This window comes from Nematolebias whitei, chromosome 3 (genome assembly GCF_014905685.2).
Source record: "Nematolebias whitei isolate Nwh7 chromosome 3, NemWhi1, whole genome shotgun sequence".
NCBI classification, from domain to species: Eukaryota; Metazoa; Chordata; class Actinopteri; order Cyprinodontiformes; family Rivulidae; genus Nematolebias; species Nematolebias whitei.
Genome location: NC_056500.1, coordinates 14,358,676 through 14,378,463, shown reverse-complemented (window position 1 = coordinate 14,378,463; position 19,788 = coordinate 14,358,676). Strand labels below are relative to the sequence as shown.

Below are 19,788 nucleotides of genomic sequence, written 5' to 3'. Positions count from 1 at the left end.
TAGATATGAAGCAGCCAGAGCAAGAGTTGTTTCAAACTGAAAGCATTATCATTGGAAAAATTAAACATCTAATCTTATATTTAAATGTATTATTTATTTTACTGCTGACTGCATTTATTACACGCCTCTTAAATTTAATAAAACTAAAACAGAATATCGGAATATTCATCATCATCATTAGAATGCGTTTATGGCCCCGCAAAATGGTAGAATAATGTCAATATATTTCTTGAATATAAACTAAGTTTTCACTACTTTTAATCCAAGTTGAGATACTGGTTTGTCACATAACAGTTAAATATCTTCGTTGCAGAAACGCTAAGTTGAATTCTTTCTATGCTACATCAATGAACAGTAGCTGCCCAGAACTTTGGCCCTCAGTGATGAGAATGCTGGGGAACAACATAATTACAATTTATTTTCACATAATATTTAAAAGTTTTGGACAGTAAAAGAGAGAATGGAGAGATGATAAAGAGAAATAAAAGATCAACTAAACATAAATGAAAAGACAGATAAAAAGACAGACAGGGAATAGGTTTAAGATTTTGTCTGAAAAACATGCTCTTAAAGCTACAGCGTGCAAAAGTCTGCCTCTTGGTGACAATAATATCATTACAAACCCATACTTGAATACAATACCCTTTGTTATTATGAAAACAACAACAACAACAATAATAATAACAATAATGAAATAAATCAGATAATGGTACATGTTGACTTGATTTGAACCAACTCCTTAAACATTAAGGAACTGAGCTGCAGGAAGATCCACAAATAGGTTGCTGGACAGACATTAGCTCCTCCCACTTTAGGGAGGCGCAGTCCCAGATAGTCCCAGCCTCGCCATCTTCATGTGATTGTGTGAATAAATGTGTGTGCGGTGATGTAAAAGAGAGGAGGCAGGCTGATAATAGAAAATAGAATCAAGCAGAAAGTGTTGAGAAAAACAAGTGCATGAATATAACGTGTGTGTGTGTTTGTTCAGAGTCGCTCCTTGGTGGAGACCCAGATATAAGGACCAGACTGTTCCTCAATGATCTGCTTCACCTGCGAGTGAATTTCCTCAAAAGTTGAGCCCTGGACAATAGCTGCAAAAGACACAAAGAAATGAGTGGTTCACAGGTTCAAACTCATAGTTGGGATTTTAAAAGCCAAAGAGACTTTTATACATTTGTGAAGTAGGTAAAAGCAGAACAGAAACATTAACTGTGACTTCTTTTCTCCTCATTACAACAGAAACAAATGTACCAAAACATTAAAGAAAGAAATAATGTCAAGAACAACATTTTTTTTCAAGTTTCTACATGACAAATAATTTATCAAACTGCTAATATTTATATCAAGACATATAAAAAAAGTTGCTTAAGTCACTTTTTGCAGTCATTCTGTTAAATGTAAATGTTTCCGTTTTATTGCATTATGAGCTGTTGGGAAATTTTTACCATTCAATAAAACCAACTACAGCTCCAGTCACATGAAATTGTCACATTGCAGAGGTGGACTTTCTGCAGGCTGCTGTTACTGTGGGTGCAGTGGTTTTATTTTCCTGCTGCGTTCAGTATAATCTCAGATTTAAATAGCTTAAAATTTTAAACACTGCTACCACTAATAAAGTTATTTTTCCAACTTACCAATACCGTTCAAATAAGAGTGCTGCATACGGCCCATTATACACCCGTCGACAAACAGAAATACAACATTCTATAGCAACGGATGGACCAGCAAAGCCCTTGTACAACATTTGACCTTTATCTTGAAGCAGGAATGATGAAAAGTGTGTGACACTCTGTCTAGTGATGCTGCATAAGTGTTTGAAATTTTGTTAAAATATCTTGAGCTGATCAGATGTTATGGGTCGAAAAGGAGAAAATTTACAGATGTACAGACAGACAAACTGAGACTACACCATAATACCTTATTTGTAAGCCTTCAAAGGGCTTATAAAAAGGAGGACAACACATTTAAGATAAACCGGTGACAGTACTTCCTGTCAATTTTACCTTTATTGTCACAGTGTCTTTGTAATCCAGCACAAAATGAGTTTTTTATTGCAGCAATGTAAAGGCGAGATAATTTTGAGGTCCTAATGAAAAAGACCAAAAAGAACAACCTGTAACTACGCTTAGCATCTTGTGTGTGTGTGTGCTAACTTACCGGTGAAGTGTTCTGCAAACTCCTGCTCCAGTTTGACAGCTCTGTCAAAAGTCTTTCTCGCCTGCTCCTCAGTCAAGCGCTTGATCATCTCTCTGCAGGAAGTAGAAACAAGGAATCCACTTTATACAAAATGGAGTAAAATTGCTTATATATAGTATGTATATACAGTAAATAAAAGAAACAAAAGTTCATTAAGTATATGATTTGGTAACGAGTACCATGCTTTGATTCCTAAATAAAGATGAATCTTAAATACTGGTGCTCATCCTATGTGTGCAAGAAAAGAGCTCAATTGTACCAAAAAAAAAAATCTACAGTTTAACGACAGCTGACGATTAGCCTAACATAATTCAGCTGCAGGGTGTTCTTGAGCAGTGGTGTAGTCTACATTTTTGTAGTGGGGATACTGTGCTTAGAAACCAAAGTGCACTGGTTAGTACAATGCAATCGTCCATTTATTTAGATTTTTAAGCATATCGAACATTTCCAAATTTCTCTGATTCTTATATTTGAATAAATGGACAACAAACTTTGTACAGCTGTTGACTTTGTATTAAAAACATGTTACAGAATTTATAAAACAGTATCAAAGCAAAGCGCTGCATACGTTAGATTGTTACAGAAGCGTTTAACTGCCGTTTAACATATCAATGACATGTGCCTAATGTCATGTATCATTGGACAGTTTTAAGTGGGCATACTGAGATTCTTAATCTTTTCTAGTGGGTATACTCCAAATACCCGAGTATCACGTAGACTACACCACTGATATTGAGGTTAAGTTGTGTTAACATTTCTGTCACATACAGAATGTTGTCGACACTATGTGGTCTTATGAGGATAGCGATGGGATAGAGTCCTGCCATCTGGAGACGCTTTATGGCATTCCCGGATACGTCCAGTATGCAGTGTTTACCCTGTGAGAAACAGAGTGACTTAGACATTAAACTATTTACCATCTTTGCTGTGTTTGTCATCCCAGTGCCTACTCGTCCAGTCACTCAGGGGCTCACCTTGTCAGCCACTTCTCTAACAGAGTGTATGCTGGTTCCGTACAGATGGTTGTTGTACTGTCCTGCCTCTATGAACTTGTGTTCCTGAATTTCTCGCTCCATGAGCTCTCTGGAGGGCATGAAGTGATAATCTCTGCCGTCCACCTCATAGTCTCGTCGCGGCCGTGTTGTGTCTGAAGATCAGAGGTTGTATACAGATTTAATCCAACTCGTGTACAACTTAAAATCCACTTCAGAATAAATTAATGAACGATAAACCACAAACACCGAAAGCATGTGTTCAATACGAATTTGACATTTTGACATTGATTCCCCCCACCCACCCCCCACTATAAACCAAAACAGACTAGAAAACAGTGCTTATTTGAGTCAAATTGTGACACATGCAAGGTTTATTGTAAAGTGAGGAAACTCACGTGGGACGCAGGAGCCAAACTTGTCGGGAAACTCAGAGATGAGGTCATCGTTGATCCGATCTTTCATTGGTCCAAGCACGATGACCGGCCGTGTGTAATTAACTGAGAACAGATGAACAGAAGCAGACTGATATTTGTATGAAGGTATTCAGAATCCAATGCTAGTAGTTACATTAAACATTTATTCCCCATCATGCTTGAGATGTTGAGTGTAGGGATGCACGACATTATCAGCATGGTATCGGTATCGGCCGATATTAGCGTTAAAGTTCAATATCGGACATTGGCCATTCCATCAAAATAACTCACCGACATAAAGGTGCTATGACAACCCAGTGACAAAGATGCCTGCAGCGGCAGCACAACTTGATGACGTCATGCACGCCTACCTGATCTCACGGCAGAGAGGAAAATTCAAAATGTCGGTGGTGTGGAAGTTTTTTTTTTAGTTGAGGATGTCGGATTCCAAAGATTTTTGGACTGCGTTGAGCTGCACCACATTGTCCCCAGTTGGAGATATTTTTTCGACGTAGCTTTACCCGAGTTACAAGCCGTCATTTCTGACGTCATTGAGAAGCTAATGGCCAATAGCACTTGGGTGAGTTTTACCACAGACATTTGGACGTCGTGATAGCCCCGTTAGCATGATTAGTCTTACGGCACAATGGATAGACAAAAACTTTGAACTTAAAAAAGCTGTCCTTCATGCACAGGAGTGCAGAGGATCCCACACTGCAGCTAGGACCCTGGAACAAGCCTCCACAAGTGAGACAGCATCGCAGGTGACTAATGTTAATAAATAACATTTAACACTTTTCATTTAATATAAGTTAAAGTGCTATGCATATCATATGGCTGTTACTGAATATATGTCACCAGCTCTTACAGCTGTTACACAATTTTTGTAATAAATAAGCCTAAACAAGAGGGCTAAGTTCTGACAAGGGAAAGTAATATCGGTATCAGTATTGGTTATCGGCCAAACAAGTTGTAACATATCGGCATATTGGCCAAAAATCCAATATCGTGCATCCCTAGTTGAGTGTTTAAAGTAAATTCAGGAATTAGATACTGACCTTCCTGCTGCATAACAGGCTGGTATGTGAGGAACACCTCCTCCTGGCCAGCTGGTTAGACAAACAGACACATTTAGAGGTGCAGTGGTTTTATTACTGACATCACGTCACTCTTTTGCAAAAAAAAAAAAAAAAAACTTCTTCACCAGCTCTGAAAAAGCAGAATGTGATAACTTTCACAACCTGCATGCCCATTATCACCGCACATGAAAACACATGCCTATGTGTCTGACACAACAACAAGCACACACAGAAAAATAAAATAAAATAAAGGAAGGCATTAGTGAGCTGAAAAAGAGAGGGAAAGTAGGAAAAAACGAGGCAGAGACAGACAGAACACTTACAGAAACTATCAGAGGTTATCAGCTATGGAAGAACAAGACAGGTCAGATTCAACAACACACACGCACACACATGTATATATACATATATTCAAGCACACAGCACAACAGTAAAGCCCACTTTAAAGCAGTGTCATGCATTTCCTGATGTCATGAACGATTTGGCCCCTCTAACTTCACACTCCCAGCATGTGATGGAGCATTTCTGTTGGAAACTTTAATCCTTGATTTGTATTCACATTCAGTGTCATAAATAAACCACTAACATGCTCAACAGTTTTTAGTAAATGGGCGTGAATGTCTCTGAATGTTGTGAATTTGCACAGGAGGTTGTGAAAATGGAGGCTTTGTGAAACACCAGTCTGCAGAAGCTGGAGTTGCATAAAGTGACCAGCCGGTGTCAGCGACGGTGCGGTGACATACCCGTCTCATCCTGATCCTATAAGAAGGCAGAGAAAGTGAGAGGATTAATCATGATTCTAAAAACAGTCATAACAATGTGTGCTTGTCATCAGCACTGTTGGAAATCACAAAGACACACACAGACCGAGTGTTTGTGCGTGATCATTTTTAATTATCGTTTCAGCACGCAGCGTGAAGAAAACAGAAGGAGAGTGAGAGCGAGCTGACAACACAGTGATATCAATAGCTCGTGTTAAATTTGTGTCAGCAGTCATCATCACGCTGTGTTAGGTGTGATTAGGGTCAAGTTGTTGCCTCGCCTAGAAAATTATACTGAAACTTTGTAGCTCTCAAATGTCAAACTAACAAACTGCACTTTATCTTAAGTTATTAAATGATGTAACTGCTTAATATCTTTTAGAGCCAGTCAAAAGTCACATTTATATGAATGAACCATTTGCAAAAACTTCATGAAACAAGAAGATATCTTATCACCATCTATAATAAATCTCAGAAAATATTAAAACTGGACTTGTATGACCTCACAGGCCAAATCACAATGTCTATTATAAATTAAAAACAGTTAAAACACAGACACAACTAAACATGATGATCAGAAATAAAAACAGGAAAGAAAATTGGTAATTTCTTATAGCCAAAAAGGAATACAATGTTTTAGCTTTGTTCTTAATTTTTTTTATATCTTGCTTGTATTTTTGAACATCTTAATATGTTAACTGGTCTACAGAGTGTGTTCAGTAATTTGTTATTTTACAGGAGGGATTTAGCTTTTATATGTTTTAAACAATCAATAGCAGCACAGAGGTTGTAAAACATTAATATGTAAAATTTTAAATAGTCCCTGTGATGGACCTGTGACCTGTCCAGGGTGTACCCCGCCTCTCGCACAGAGACTGCTGGATATGGGCACCAGTGACCCCCCGTGACCCAAAAATGAAGCAGCGGGTAAATATAATGGTTGGATGGAAAATTTTTAAATATAACAGAAGTAATCAGTTATATTTAAAGCCCCCTCCTACCTCCTCCCAGGATTATAGTATAGATAAAATTAGAGGTTGTAAGAATCCATTTGATTTATTAAACCATGTGCACAGATTTTAAATCTGTTTTTTTTTTTCTGTTTAGAACATCTGTGTGCAGATTTAATAACAGACTTGACACCAAGACCATTGATTGGCTTCAGTAACATGAAAAAGTTAGAAAATGTCTTATTTCCAGGTTCAATAACAAGTTAAAAAAAAAACTGTAAATTGTAAATATTACCTCCTGTCAACTGGTGGAAAGCAACCAATGCATTGCAGTTTAATTTTCTTCAAAGCAAATCAAACTCTGACCTAAACAAATATTTAGGAACCATCAGTAAATTAGCACAAAATTATAAAAACAGGTCTGTTTCTACTTTGATTGTTGGAATGACAAAATGCAAATAAAAATGTCTGATTCATAAATGTCTGGTGATTTAGGTCAAAACACAGACAATTTGAATATTACAGACTGATTCTATAATTTGTAAATTGTCTTGTCACTATTTGGTTGATCACTTTACTAATCCATGAAGAAACAAGTTCTTTAGTCATTCATTGCATAAGCAATGGATCTGATTGAACTCTAATCTCACTTCCTGTTTCTCCATCCACGCTGAAAACAAAACTAAGCACAACACCTGCTGCACAGTTATATTGCAAATCCATGTGTGTAAAATTAACTAAACCAACAGACAGGACCTCAAATTTTATTTTTAACCCGTGTGAGGATTGGTGTGTGTTGCTTGTCACCCCTGGGGTTTTCCAGCTCCTACACACCTGTCTCCTACCCTAATCACCCCAGATGTCCTTCATTGTCAATCACGGGTGTTCCTATTTCTGTGTCTTGTCCCCTTCTCTTTGTCCCCTTGGCGTCATGGCCTGTTCTCCATCCGCATCACCTCATTTATGTAAATTTTGCTGCCATGTCAGCTGTTATTTTGTGTTGTGCAAATAAATATGTTTGCTTTATTCCCCAGTCCTCCGAATCCTTGGGTTCAAACACGCTCAGATCATGACACCATGGAGGGTTTAGTATTTAGATTATACAGGAAAAAGTAGCAAATTACAACAGCACCAAGATATGTCTTACAAAAGGGTGTTACAAATAAAATTTAAATTGTGCTTCTTTTTGAATAGCTCCTACTTTTTAGCCTTATAAAAAAAGGAAGACACTCACCGATGTGTCCTGGGACCTCGTCACTCTGACTGTCTTTAGCCTCGATTTCTCCTTTTTCTCTGCCCTGTTAACCAACAAAAGAGGAATAAAAAACATAAGGAGACATGCAAAAAAAAAAAAGATGCAAACATTTTTTCCCCTTAAAGCTATTAAAAGAGCAGAACTGTGATCTAAAATAATCACATTATATCTACAAAACCTGTGATTTTTAACCAAAGAGCTCATATTTATCGTCTTTACAAAAACAATATTTCTTTATTCCAAAAATGTTAAAATTTGATCTTGGAACTTCTCTCTATTACATTTTAGGGGTCTGTTATTTTTTTAAACATTCTTATGAAATAAAAAGCTGAAAATAATCTGGTGAGTTTATGTAAGATGACAGTAAAGAGCAGAAAGCATGTTTGTATCCACTGATCCGAACGGGCTGTAATAACCATAAAACCGTAAAACACATGCATGAGAAATGGACACAAGACCAGGATGCTTTTCATCCTCAGCACAAAGCAGCTGCGTGGTGCTGCTGTAGAAACATTTCCACCTCCTAAGCTGAAATTTGGTTGTCACTTTATGCAGCACCATCATCTGCTAAAGATCCCCTTCACATTTAAATCACGGGACTCGTTTCTCTAAGAAACTCTTGCTTTTTGTACATAACCTTAAAGGACCAATGTGTTTTTATACAATATCTTATATACTGTAGAATTAGCCATCAAGAAAATATGAATAACTGATCTATATCTATAAATCTATAAAAAGACTAAAAATACATTTAAAAAAATTGCAACCAAAAAAGTCCCAATGGAGGTTTTTCCTCTATTTTGGATGAATAAAACATACTTTATGATGTTTTGTAAGTCTACTAATCCATAATGAGGTGTATTTAATATTCTACAGTTTAAAAAGTCTTAGATAAATATCAATAACTGCACCACCTTTAATAACGGAGTGCGGTGCGAGCTCTAATTTCAGATTTAAGACTTTTATTGTAAACTTATTTAATTAGCAGGAATGCACTGACCGCTACACCTCCATCAAACCCCTGGGTGAAAACATCTCTTCTTGTTGACTCTAATCCAGCTTTTCTCTCTTTCAGCAACTCACTGCCCTCCAACGCTTCCTCACTTTCTTTCCTTCCACCATCACTCTTCACATCTTTTCCTCGATGTCACCTCTCTCTCTGTCACGCATGACAACACGACTTGTTCTAAATAGTCTTTTCACCTCCTGGAAACCTGTCAGCATCGGTCTGTCGCCTGCTTCACATGAGAAAACATCCAGAGAAAAGGAGGTAAAAGGAAACAATGTTTTTGTTTTTACACCTCAGGACTACATAGTCTGAGGTGGCTCGGGGACAAAAGTGACACCTAATGTCAACGCTATGATAGATTTGGTTAAAACAAATGAAACAGTTTTTCTTGTGAATATAGCACAGAGAACGTTAAAGTGTCCAGCCCAACACTTCATCCTCTGTCAGGGTGTGACATGTTTGGTTCACATTTTTGGGTTTTGATCACCTTTTACATCCATGAAGAAAAACAAAATATTAATTTTTTCTAGGGATGCACAATATTGGATTTTTGGTCGATATCCGATTTGCCAATATGTTAAAACTTATTTGGCCGATAACCAATACCAATACCGACATTTATTCCCCTAGACTTCGTTACAGAGACTACATAGATTTCTCTGCTGTGGAATTAAGATGCATTATTCTGCATGGTCTTTGTCAATTTGGCCTGCTACCAAATGCAGATGCCAAAAGGGGGGCTGTAAATGATGTAACACTGCAAATTGGATTATGTTTAATGTCAAATTTCATGACATTTACTCTCTCCAACACAATGACAACACTCGAACAGTGCAAATTTATAAATTTTTACAAATCTAAACTCAATGGCCCGCGTGATGTCATAACGTTGTGCTGGCGCTGTAGGCATCCTTGTCACTGGGTTGTCATACAAAAACAGTGTCATATATATATATATATATATATATATATGACACTTATATATATATATATAAGCAGCGCCTTTTATATCGGTGAGTTGTTTTGATGGAATGGCCGATGTCTGATATTTAACTTTATCGCTTATATTGTCTGATACCAATACCATGCCGATAATATCGTGCACCCTTATTTTTTACGCAACGGATCTACTTAAACACAATATTCAAAGTTATTGAAAATACCTTTGTATTCATTAAAATACAGAAAATGTGGGGGAAAAAAAACGTAGAAAAAGACTTAACATAAAAGGTTTCAAATTTGATACATTTTAAAATTAGAAAATAATTTTCAATCTTTATGGACTAAGAAGAAGTAAGCAGTTCTTCTTACCTCCTGCGGCTGGGAATGACTCCAACTTCTGGGCAGTTTGGGGGCGGGGGACTAAGGTGACGGGCGGGCCACCACTCCTCTTCACCAGCACTGCTTACATGGAGGATATCTCCAAAATGAAATGGGAGTGGCTGACTGAGAGCACTCAGATCTGCTCCACTTCCATCATAATCAAACAACGCCCTGAAAACACATTCAAAGCACACATTTAGTTCAAAACTTTACATCTTAAGAGACAAACACATTCAGCTGTATTCATGAATTACATTTTGTAATAAGGAGCGATAACAAGGCAGATATTTACATTTATACAAAAGAACATTTGTTTACAGAATACCAACAAACTATATTTTCTGCGGGACTGCAGTGTGATCGCTGAGTCGTAGAAGGCTTTCCACTGAAGAAGCTGAAAATTAGCTGTTAAAGCTAAAAGAAGCAGAACACTAGCTAAAACAAGTAAAGTTTGTCTGGCTAAATGTAGCCGAAGGTTACACAAAAACAAAGCAAAAGGAGAAAAATCATAGCTAAAATCAAAAAGTAGAAGAGCAGTACCTAAAAGTTAAAATTTGTTTAAGAAGACACAATTAGTACAAATGTGCTGAAACAAACTTACATTAAATTAAATATAAAAAGAAATGCATAAATGTTACAAAAAACGTTTCAGTATATGAATGGCTAAAGTTGCAAAGTATGTAGAAGTAGAAAGATTACTAAATGATTATGATGTTGACAATGATAATTTTTATGATTAAAATGATGATTATTATTAATTAATAATATTATAATTAATAATTTTATAATAATAATAAAATTGAGAAACCATAGTGTGAATGTCAAACTAGTATTGACACTGTTACAAATAAAACATGTAGCTATCATACAGCATATAAACATATCAGCTAAAAACAAACAAACAAACAGCTAAGATAAAAATAAGATAAATTATCTGAGACCAGCATCGTCAATTTACTAATGTGTCCGTGTTTAGATTAGTTTCTAAAGAAGCGAGCCCGTTTTCTGTGTGACGGTGACCACAGAAAACCAAACACTTCCAGAGGGAAAAGACCTGGAAAAGTAGGCCAGCAGTTTGTGAGGCTGCGTGGCTGCAACGCAACTGGAGCTGCAATAACCGGTATCCCCCAAAGTCCCCCGTTGTCTTCATCAATAAAACAGGACAGAGACAGGGAAAGTGACAGAATCAAATAAAGAGAAGCACAACAACAACAACAACAACAAAAAGCCCTAAAAAGCTGGACTTCGGATCAAAAATCGACCACCACTGTTTTACTCATGTTAGATTAAAGATGACAAAAACAGGATGGGAACACAAAATACTAACATTTGATGTGGCAGACAAATGTCTCTACTATAAAATATATTTAAAAAAATTTAAATGCAGAAGCAAGTACTTGAGCAGTAATAACACTTTAAGCCGAAATCCCAAATCTAAAATAAAAAATTTAAACAATATCCTACTGAGTAAAGATACGTTGAACATTACTGTGCATTGGTGACTTTTTGGTTCTATTTTTTTTTAGGTGTATTTTGATATAAATGGAGCAAATGTTGAGTAATAAAAGACAGAAATGTCTGACAAATTAAATGACTTTAAAGTACCATAATCATCATTACTTTTTGATGAGGAGAACATTTACAGGTCAAATCCCTGCAGCAGGTAGGAGTCACTAATTCCCTGTAATAGTTCAAAAGTAGCACTTTTAGGTGCTTCATTGTGAATATTAGAGTGTAGCAACTAAAATTAAAATAACAAGTGGCTGATCTCTGACACTTGTGAAAATGAGGTCAATAAAACACGAGCGTAATTGTTATGGAGTATTGTAAAATGCTTTGCTTTAATGAAGTAGCTTGGTTTTTGTAAATGGGAAAACAAATAATAGGGTTCACTTTGTAACTAATAATGTCTTTATGAATCTAACAATTATTCTGATGTTTTATATGTAAAACTAATCTATATAAAGTCTGTCTTAGATCAAATAAGGCTTTATTATCCCAAAGAAAATTTACAAGTCGTCAGCTGCTTCAAATCACACAAGACAGAAAAACAATAAAAATATATCGAAGAATAATACAGTAAGGAACAAAACAAACAAACAAAAAATACATGCCCACTAAAAATTCTATAAATGAGCACAAAATTAGTAAACTTCAGATAAAATATTAGGAAACGTTTTCTTTATGAAGTAATTGTTTTATTTAATCCTAAAAATACGATTTTACTGCAGCTGTTACCCGTCAAACTTTTAATGCAGAGCTGTCTGTGCTCAGTTCAAATTACTCAGGTAAAAAGAAATCAAACAAACAAACAAACAAAAAAACTGAATTCATTCATTCATTCAAGTTTATTTGAACGGGGACAGCACAGTAAACAATGCTACATGATAAAAACAAAGTAACCGTTGTTTTGTACGAAGGTTTTCTAGCCACAGGCTCATTTGCAAACTCAGTCCTTGGTTGGATGTTTATATAAAAACAGCTAAAATAAAATTAAAATTTAATTAAATTTAAACAATCTCAAAGTTAAATGAAAATAACAATCATTTAAACATATTCCTGCCTGTGTAGCAACAATAACGGTCTACATAATTTCCGTTTAACACTTTAATTCCTGCAGGAAACATTAAAATCCAATTACACAAGTTAAGAGACAAACGTTCATTACTGCTGCAGTTTGTAATGTTGTGACCTTACAAGCTCCAACAACCTCTGTGGAAAATATGCCTTTGAAAATTTATGCTAATGCTGTTGGTCTGCAGCTGGCAGCCAATTACTGAGGTAAAATATGTGAAACCATTTGAAATGTTCTACAACGGGGACACAGCAAGGGGCTACAGGCTCTTGTGTAAACATCCAGTTCATTGTTACAGCCGATGTGTTGCAATTTTAAACTTCCAGTCATGATCATTAACAAAAACAATAATAGGCAGTAAAAACCAAAGAAGACGGTTACACAAATCCCAAAGGGTTTGGCAGCAGATGTTTCACTGATGCATGTAGTTATTAAAGCTTAATTTAAGCTTATTAAATGGATTTCTGATTCAGTTACCTGTTCTGCAAACATTTTAAATTCCTGAGTGGAAATGACTCCACAAACAAAACCACACATTACTGTATATTAAGACAGGCCTTTGTAAATATTTGTTAAAGTTGCACAGCTCGCAGCATATTCCTTAAACAGCAGTGCTGTTCATATAGGATTACTGCTTATGTCTGCTCATTTTTAGAGGGCAAAGCACTCAGTTATAGAGGCTATTCAATACTGCTGTCTAAAATACAGCAGAACGATTCAAGTACAGACTAATTCAGACAATGCTAATAACATAGAGCGATATACCTTTCCTAGTTTGGTTGATTTAATGTCAAAGAGTTTAAACCATGTGGATTGTGAAACATCCTGGAGTGCAAAACCCAAAAGGAAACAGGAACAAAAATAAAAGACAAAAGAAAACAAGCTTGTTAGTTTTCTTTTTCATTACTTTTTAAAATTGTGCACACATGCTGGTCTCAAAATGTATTTTTGAGTTGACAAAAAAAAGAAAAAGTTATGTACCATATATTTTGTCGTATAAGTCACACCTTTTTGCAAAAATTTGCAAGTCCTACGACTTACCACCAAAGCGACTAATATACTTTTTTCTCCCATATTTATAACCCAATTTTTGACTGAGATTTGAAGATTTTATTAATTCTATTAATCAGGTCTCTCCTGTAAATGAGTCCCTAAGGCTCAGTGGGATTAACCTGTCTAAATAAAGGTTGATTGAATGAATTCTAACATGAAACATATTAAACAGTATCATTGGCAGCTGCTAGAGGGCCCTCAAGTATTATGGAAAGCTAAGTGACTCATTAATAGGTAAAAGTAGCTATTAATGAGACACTTGGCTTGCCATACATGCCACCTTTGTGTCGCTGCGGAACTCCTGGAGCAAACGTCAAATCAGCTACATTTTGCAGTGCTGCCCAAGCGAACTGCAGCTGATTTGACCATTAAAGTGCATTTATTAAGGAAAAGTTAAACTGAGACACACCTTTGCTATAACTTTGAGCAAATAAACAATTGTTTTTAAGTGTTAATCTTGTTAAATTCTTGTTAAAGTCCTCCCATGCATGCTCCCGCGGCTGCTATTTGACAGCCAACAGATTTTTGGCACAACATTGGCCCACGTTTCCGGGTGGTCAGCGGTGATGCGTAATAGATGCAAATTATATGGCGAAGCAACTTAATTATGTTTTTTTCCCACTTTATTAGACATTTTTGGACGGATGCGACTTATACGGTGGTGCGACGTGTACGACAGAAAGTATGGTAACTTTATCATATTCAGATTCTAAAACCCCTAAATATGACATACAAGATAAAGTAGCTCTAGCCAAAAAAAAAACCAACAACAACAAAAAAAAACATATATAAAACACCCATACAAATTCACTTTATAATACAAAAAAAATAAGAGAAAGGCATAGATAGATACTGTAGACAGACGGACGGACGGACGGACGGACGGACGGACGGACGGACGGACGGACGGACGGACGGACGGACGGACGGACGGACGGACGGACAGACAGACAGACAGACAGACAGATAGATAGATAGATAGATAGATAGATAGATAGATAGATAAGGGGCTGCAGTACCCCCTTGTGGATGTCATGAAATAACATACCATATGTTAGAACTAAAAAAGTTAAATATATATATAAAAAAACTAAAAAAAAAGGTTTGTAGGCTCAATAATTCAGGTAGATAACAACAAAAAAGGTTAAATCAAGTCATCTGGAAATTAAAGAAATAATAATAAAAAATGAATGATAGGCAAAGAGATTTATTTCATGTAAATTTAAAATCTTATTACATTTTTATGATAGTGACTTATCAATAAAGGAAAAAATAGTTTCTGCTCAGTTACATCCGTAGATGTTTTTCTTATTTTATGCAGCCGTACTAGAACCCCCATTATAAAACACGTTCCCATGACAATGGAAAAAGAGAAAGAAAAAAATGAATGTAGTGAAATAAAACAATATATATAAAAAATAAGCCAGTCAAGCTGAAAAATGTGTAGGAATCTTCCCCTCATTTATCATCTTTTAGATTCAGACTTTTTTGAAATTTGAAGATAAAACAAGAATACGTGCTGATAAAAACGTGACCTCACTTACAAGAAGAATAAATCTCTGAGGATATTTAAACTCACAATATTAAATTTCAAGAAGCCTGTTGCTGTAATCATTTGAAAATGGTTCAGAATCAATGTGTGCACCACGAATCAATCCAGCAGAGACAAACGTCCCTTTCCTGTTCACTTTGAACCTCAGAGGACAATCCATGTCTGGATCATGATTTGTACTGAATACATTGGCTTCTGCAGAATTTAAAGTAATGCAAAAAAAAAAAAAAAAAAAGGACCGAGTGCTCTGTTTAAATTTAAACTGATTCCTAGTTAAAACAAATAAATGCAAGTGTGGAAAGTAGACTGAATGCTTCTAGAGAGGATCCGTATTTTTGCAAAGCAGTTGAAAAGAATCTGTCAACAGTGAAATTTACATTTACAGTGTCAGTCTACTGAACCATGCAGTGTTTGTAAAATAGACTATAACGGTGTGAATTTGAAATAAAGCAGGGGAGAGGAAAACAGGGGGCACACATACACACTTTTCACACAGAGGACAGACAGACAAAGACACAGAGGATGTCACTTTGTTTCAGTGACATTTCCACTGAGGGAGGAGGAAAGGTTAACCTGTCTTTTACACAATGCACTTGTATATGGTACAAATACCCCATGTGGGCACTCATACATCACACACATGAATGGACACCGCACAGCACAGAGCGTCACACCCCCCCAATCTGTCACACACCAACCTGCCAGTCCAATGCATATTTTATAGGCACTAACCTGATCTAGTAATTGTTTCTATAGCAGTATTTTATCATGTATGTTCTTGAGGAGCACCACAACTTCATAAGTAACCTTGAAATGATCTTTCAAGCTTGAAGTTGACAAGAAGATCCATTAAGATTCAGTGTGTGAACTAATTTTCTATGTTTAGTAAGGTTAGTCATTTATTTTCGAGCATGAGATTGACAGATGGATTGGTGCAGCATCTGCAGTATTGCGGACTCTGTGCCGGTCCGTTGTGGTGAAGAGGGAGCTGAGCTGTAAAGTGAAGCTCTCTGTTTACCGGTCAGTCTACGTTCCTATCCTCACCTATGGTCATGAGCTCTGGGTATTGACTGGAATAATGAGATCACGGATACAGGTGGTTGAAATGTTTCTTCCGCAGGGTAGCTGGACACTCCTTTAGAGATAGTGTGAGAAGTTCAGTCATCTGGGAGAGACTCGGAGTAGAACTGCTACTCCCCCACATTAAAAGGAGCCATTTGAGGTGATTCAGGCATCTGGTGAAGAGGTGCTTCGGGCATGTCCGACTGGAAGGAGACCCCAGGGAAGACCCAGGACACGCTGGAGAGACTACCGTATATCTTTCAGTTGACCTAGGAAAGCCTTGGGGTCCTCCTAGAAGAGCTGGCTGTGGAACGAGATGTCTGGGTCTCTCTGCTCAAACTGCTGCCCCGGTGACCTGACTTCGCAATAAGCAGAAGATAATGAATGGACGGATAGACTGATGTTAACTTATTTTATTTATGCTGAATTTTTTGTCTTGATTTAAACAGAGAATATTACAGTGTAACACGACTAAATGATTACTCATCAATTCTCCACAGACAATTGTTTAAAAACAGAACACGTTAGTAAAGAAATCCCTCCAATTGTAATTGTATTTTTTTGTCATCGTTTGAAAACCTTATAATAAATATTAAATGACCCCTCATGCTTTTAGAGCCACAGTTTCCATCAGCTGTTGTGCTGCAATATTTCTTAATAAGATCTTTGCCACCAAAAGCCAGAGGGGTTGACGATTTCTGACTCTCTGGAGAAGTTTATCTTGTTGCTATTTACATGAATGTTTTTTTTAACAGCTTCTCTGGGCGAAGAGGCTTTCACATGTATTGATCCCTTCCCAAGACGTTCTATATTCCTATTCTAATCTTTAAAAGTACTTTAGTTGTACCTGAATTTGCCCAAAAATATAGCATTAATCATTTTTCTGTGTACTAACCCACACTGTGAGCATTCTCTTATTTATTTATTACAGACTGCCACAAATTATATTTTAAGGGTGAGAAAAAGATCTACTAGTTTACTCTCTGACAATATTTAAAACTTAAAGAACTTTTAAAATGTTTAGCCGCCTCCTTAAAGCCTCGGCGATGTCTGCTTCAACATGACTGACGTTCTGAGGACTCTCAAGTGACATCTGTGAACTCGGTGACCCACTTTGAATCTTTCAAACAGTGTGAAACTTTCAAAGAGAGTACATCTAAAGTGCAGTTGCTTTAAGTCTGAAACTGCTCTGCAGATTCAGTTAGGGGATGGCCATCGTGAATCAGAGAAGACTGAGTAACCAGGACAGCCAAGGACAAGATCAACGCAAAGACAGAGGGACACACACAGGGTAAGAAGGCTGCGGGTGTGTTTGTGTGACACTGTTTTTGTCACAGGATATAGTAGTGATTTTATATCTCTCCTCCAGCTTCTCCCACACACAAAACATGGAACAGACAGCTGAGATAAGACCTTTCTATATCAGTTTCGCCAAGAAGGGCACAGAACAATCAGTTTCTTTTGTCTGCTGTGTGTGTGTGTGTGTGTGTGTGTGAGTGCATGTGTTTTGTGGTACCTGACGTAAAGTGTGCGTTTCTGTGTGGGGCGGAGAGACGTGGAGCTGGAGCTGACACTGCTGGTCATCATTTGTTCCCTCAGGTCATGGATCTTCGCTTCAAAACGACTGTACTCTACATAAAGACAGAAAAAGAGAAGAGGTTTCAGATTATTCTTTCACGTTACTTTTAGCAATAATCCAGACATTGTATTATTCAGGAGCTGGTGTGAGTTCATTCAATAAATTTGCTGCTCTGCATTAAAAGCAGGGAGTTTTACACTTGAATCCTCTTTGTTCATCTGATGAAAGGGAAAAGCACAGAATGAAAAAATAGAGACTGAAGGACAGCGGAGGATTTGTCTCAGTGATAATTATATTTCCCATCATTGTTCAACAAATAAAAGCAGTATTTAAACTTGTTTTTTCTTGTACTGTATGTAAAAAAAAAAAAATTCCCAGCATGCTGTATGAAAATAATTAGCTACAAACACAAAAATATCAACATTTTTTTACACAGACATAAATCCTGTATTGATAATATGTGTTTAATCTAATTTTATATTCAATTTGATCTGCACATCATTTATGGTAAATGGACTGTATTTATAGCACCTTTCTATCTGATCAAGATACTCAAAGCGCTTTACAACACAATCTGTGTCCTCATTTACCCATTCATACAGCTCTCTACTAGATCTCTACAAAGCTAATTGAACAAAACATTCTAAAGAGACTAATCAGAGCTTTATCACTTTCATACACCGATGGGACACACATTGGAGGCAATGAGGGGTTCAGTATCTTGCCCAGGGACACTTCGGCATGTGACTGCTAGTGGATTCGAACCCCCAACTCTTGCATTGGAGGATGACTGCTCTATCCTCTCAGCCACAGATATTAGATATGTTTTATCTAAGCATATGCTTTAAAAATGGACTAATTTATCCACTGGCAGACTTGAAGACAACACAGAAATACCTCAAAGTGCTTCAGTAGACACATGAGATGCTTGGTCCAAAAAATACCCCCCCCCCCCCCCAAAAAAAAAAGGTAAAAATAAAATCATTTATTGGGGGTGGGGGGGAGTCAGCTAAGACAACAGATGAAATTTAGCTATTGTGCTAATTCTTGCACATTAATTTTCTAATAATACTGATGTGCACTGTCCTTTTAAATAAAAATAAATGAAACAAGACTTCAAATATTTTATAAACAAAAATGTATCAAAATTATTCGGACGATCTACTTTATGCCTGTAAAAAGGCATGTACCAATGCTGACATTATCACACTCAACTGTAGAGATTCCAGTATTTTCTGTATTCACATCACTTTTTATTTGCAGCTCCTGAGTGTCATGGAGTTCTCTTCTCCTTCGCTGTGGCTGGTTCCCCTAATGAGCCACCTGGCTGCATTTAAGGACCAAGGCTGCTCGAGGATGACGCCGAGACGTTGTTTACTAATGGTATTCTGTGAGAGGCCAGAGTGCCTAGTGTAAATTGAGCTATTGTGAATGAATTCAGTTTTCCTTGTGCTCTTCAAGCTTGAAATTTGCCTTCATCTTCCAGTCAGAGTTTCCTTTAGACCGTCACCCCAAACCAACCCTCTACAGAAGTACAATTAAAAAGATCCCTACTCATCTCTTCTGGTCCAACCTGTCACTAATGATGGGCATGTGAAGCCTCATGAAGCAGCGAAGCTTTTCTTACAATTGTGCCAAAGATTCAAAGCTTCAAGGCTTCAGTGATGAAAATGTCTGGTGGACAACGGGAGCCACAACAATCTCGTGAGCGTGACTAAAGTGCTGACTCTGTTTCAATCACGTGGGTCAAGTGTATGTTTTGTTCATTTGTACAAAATATTGACTAAATTGGCATCACACATTAAAAATAAATACTTTTTAAAGATTTAGAAGTATAACAAAGTTCTATGTTTAAAAAAGTAAAACACTGTTTTAAACAATTTTACATATATATATATATAAATATAGCAGCACGGTGGCGCAACTGGTAGAGCTGCTGCCTCTCAGCGAGCAGGTCCTTGGTTCAAACCCCGGTCCAGGGGCCTT

At 36.9% G+C, this 19,788-nt stretch overlaps 1 protein-coding gene across 1 annotated transcript in view; it reads right to left on the bottom strand.

Moving 5' to 3' along the window:
- Nucleotides 1-484: 484 nt before the first annotated feature.
- The window catches only part of LOC119430652 (discs large homolog 1-like protein), a 381,852-nt gene continuing 362,548 nt past the window's right edge, over nucleotides 485-19,788 (bottom strand). Inside the window, exons 11-20 of the mRNA XM_037698099.1 lie at nucleotides 17,740-17,854; nucleotides 9,970-10,152; nucleotides 7,629-7,692; nucleotides 5,427-5,442; nucleotides 4,663-4,713; nucleotides 3,587-3,688; nucleotides 3,171-3,343; nucleotides 2,965-3,074; nucleotides 2,158-2,249; nucleotides 485-1,091 (exon numbers count right to left, since the gene is read on the bottom strand). Coding sequence (XP_037554027.1) covers nucleotides 985-1,091; nucleotides 2,158-2,249; nucleotides 2,965-3,074; nucleotides 3,171-3,343; nucleotides 3,587-3,688; nucleotides 4,663-4,713; nucleotides 5,427-5,442; nucleotides 7,629-7,692; nucleotides 9,970-10,152; nucleotides 17,740-17,854 — 1,013 coding nt within the window. The 3' untranslated portion in view covers nucleotides 485-984. The remainder of the gene's footprint in view (nucleotides 1,092-2,157; nucleotides 2,250-2,964; nucleotides 3,075-3,170; nucleotides 3,344-3,586; nucleotides 3,689-4,662; nucleotides 4,714-5,426; nucleotides 5,443-7,628; nucleotides 7,693-9,969; nucleotides 10,153-17,739; nucleotides 17,855-19,788) is intronic.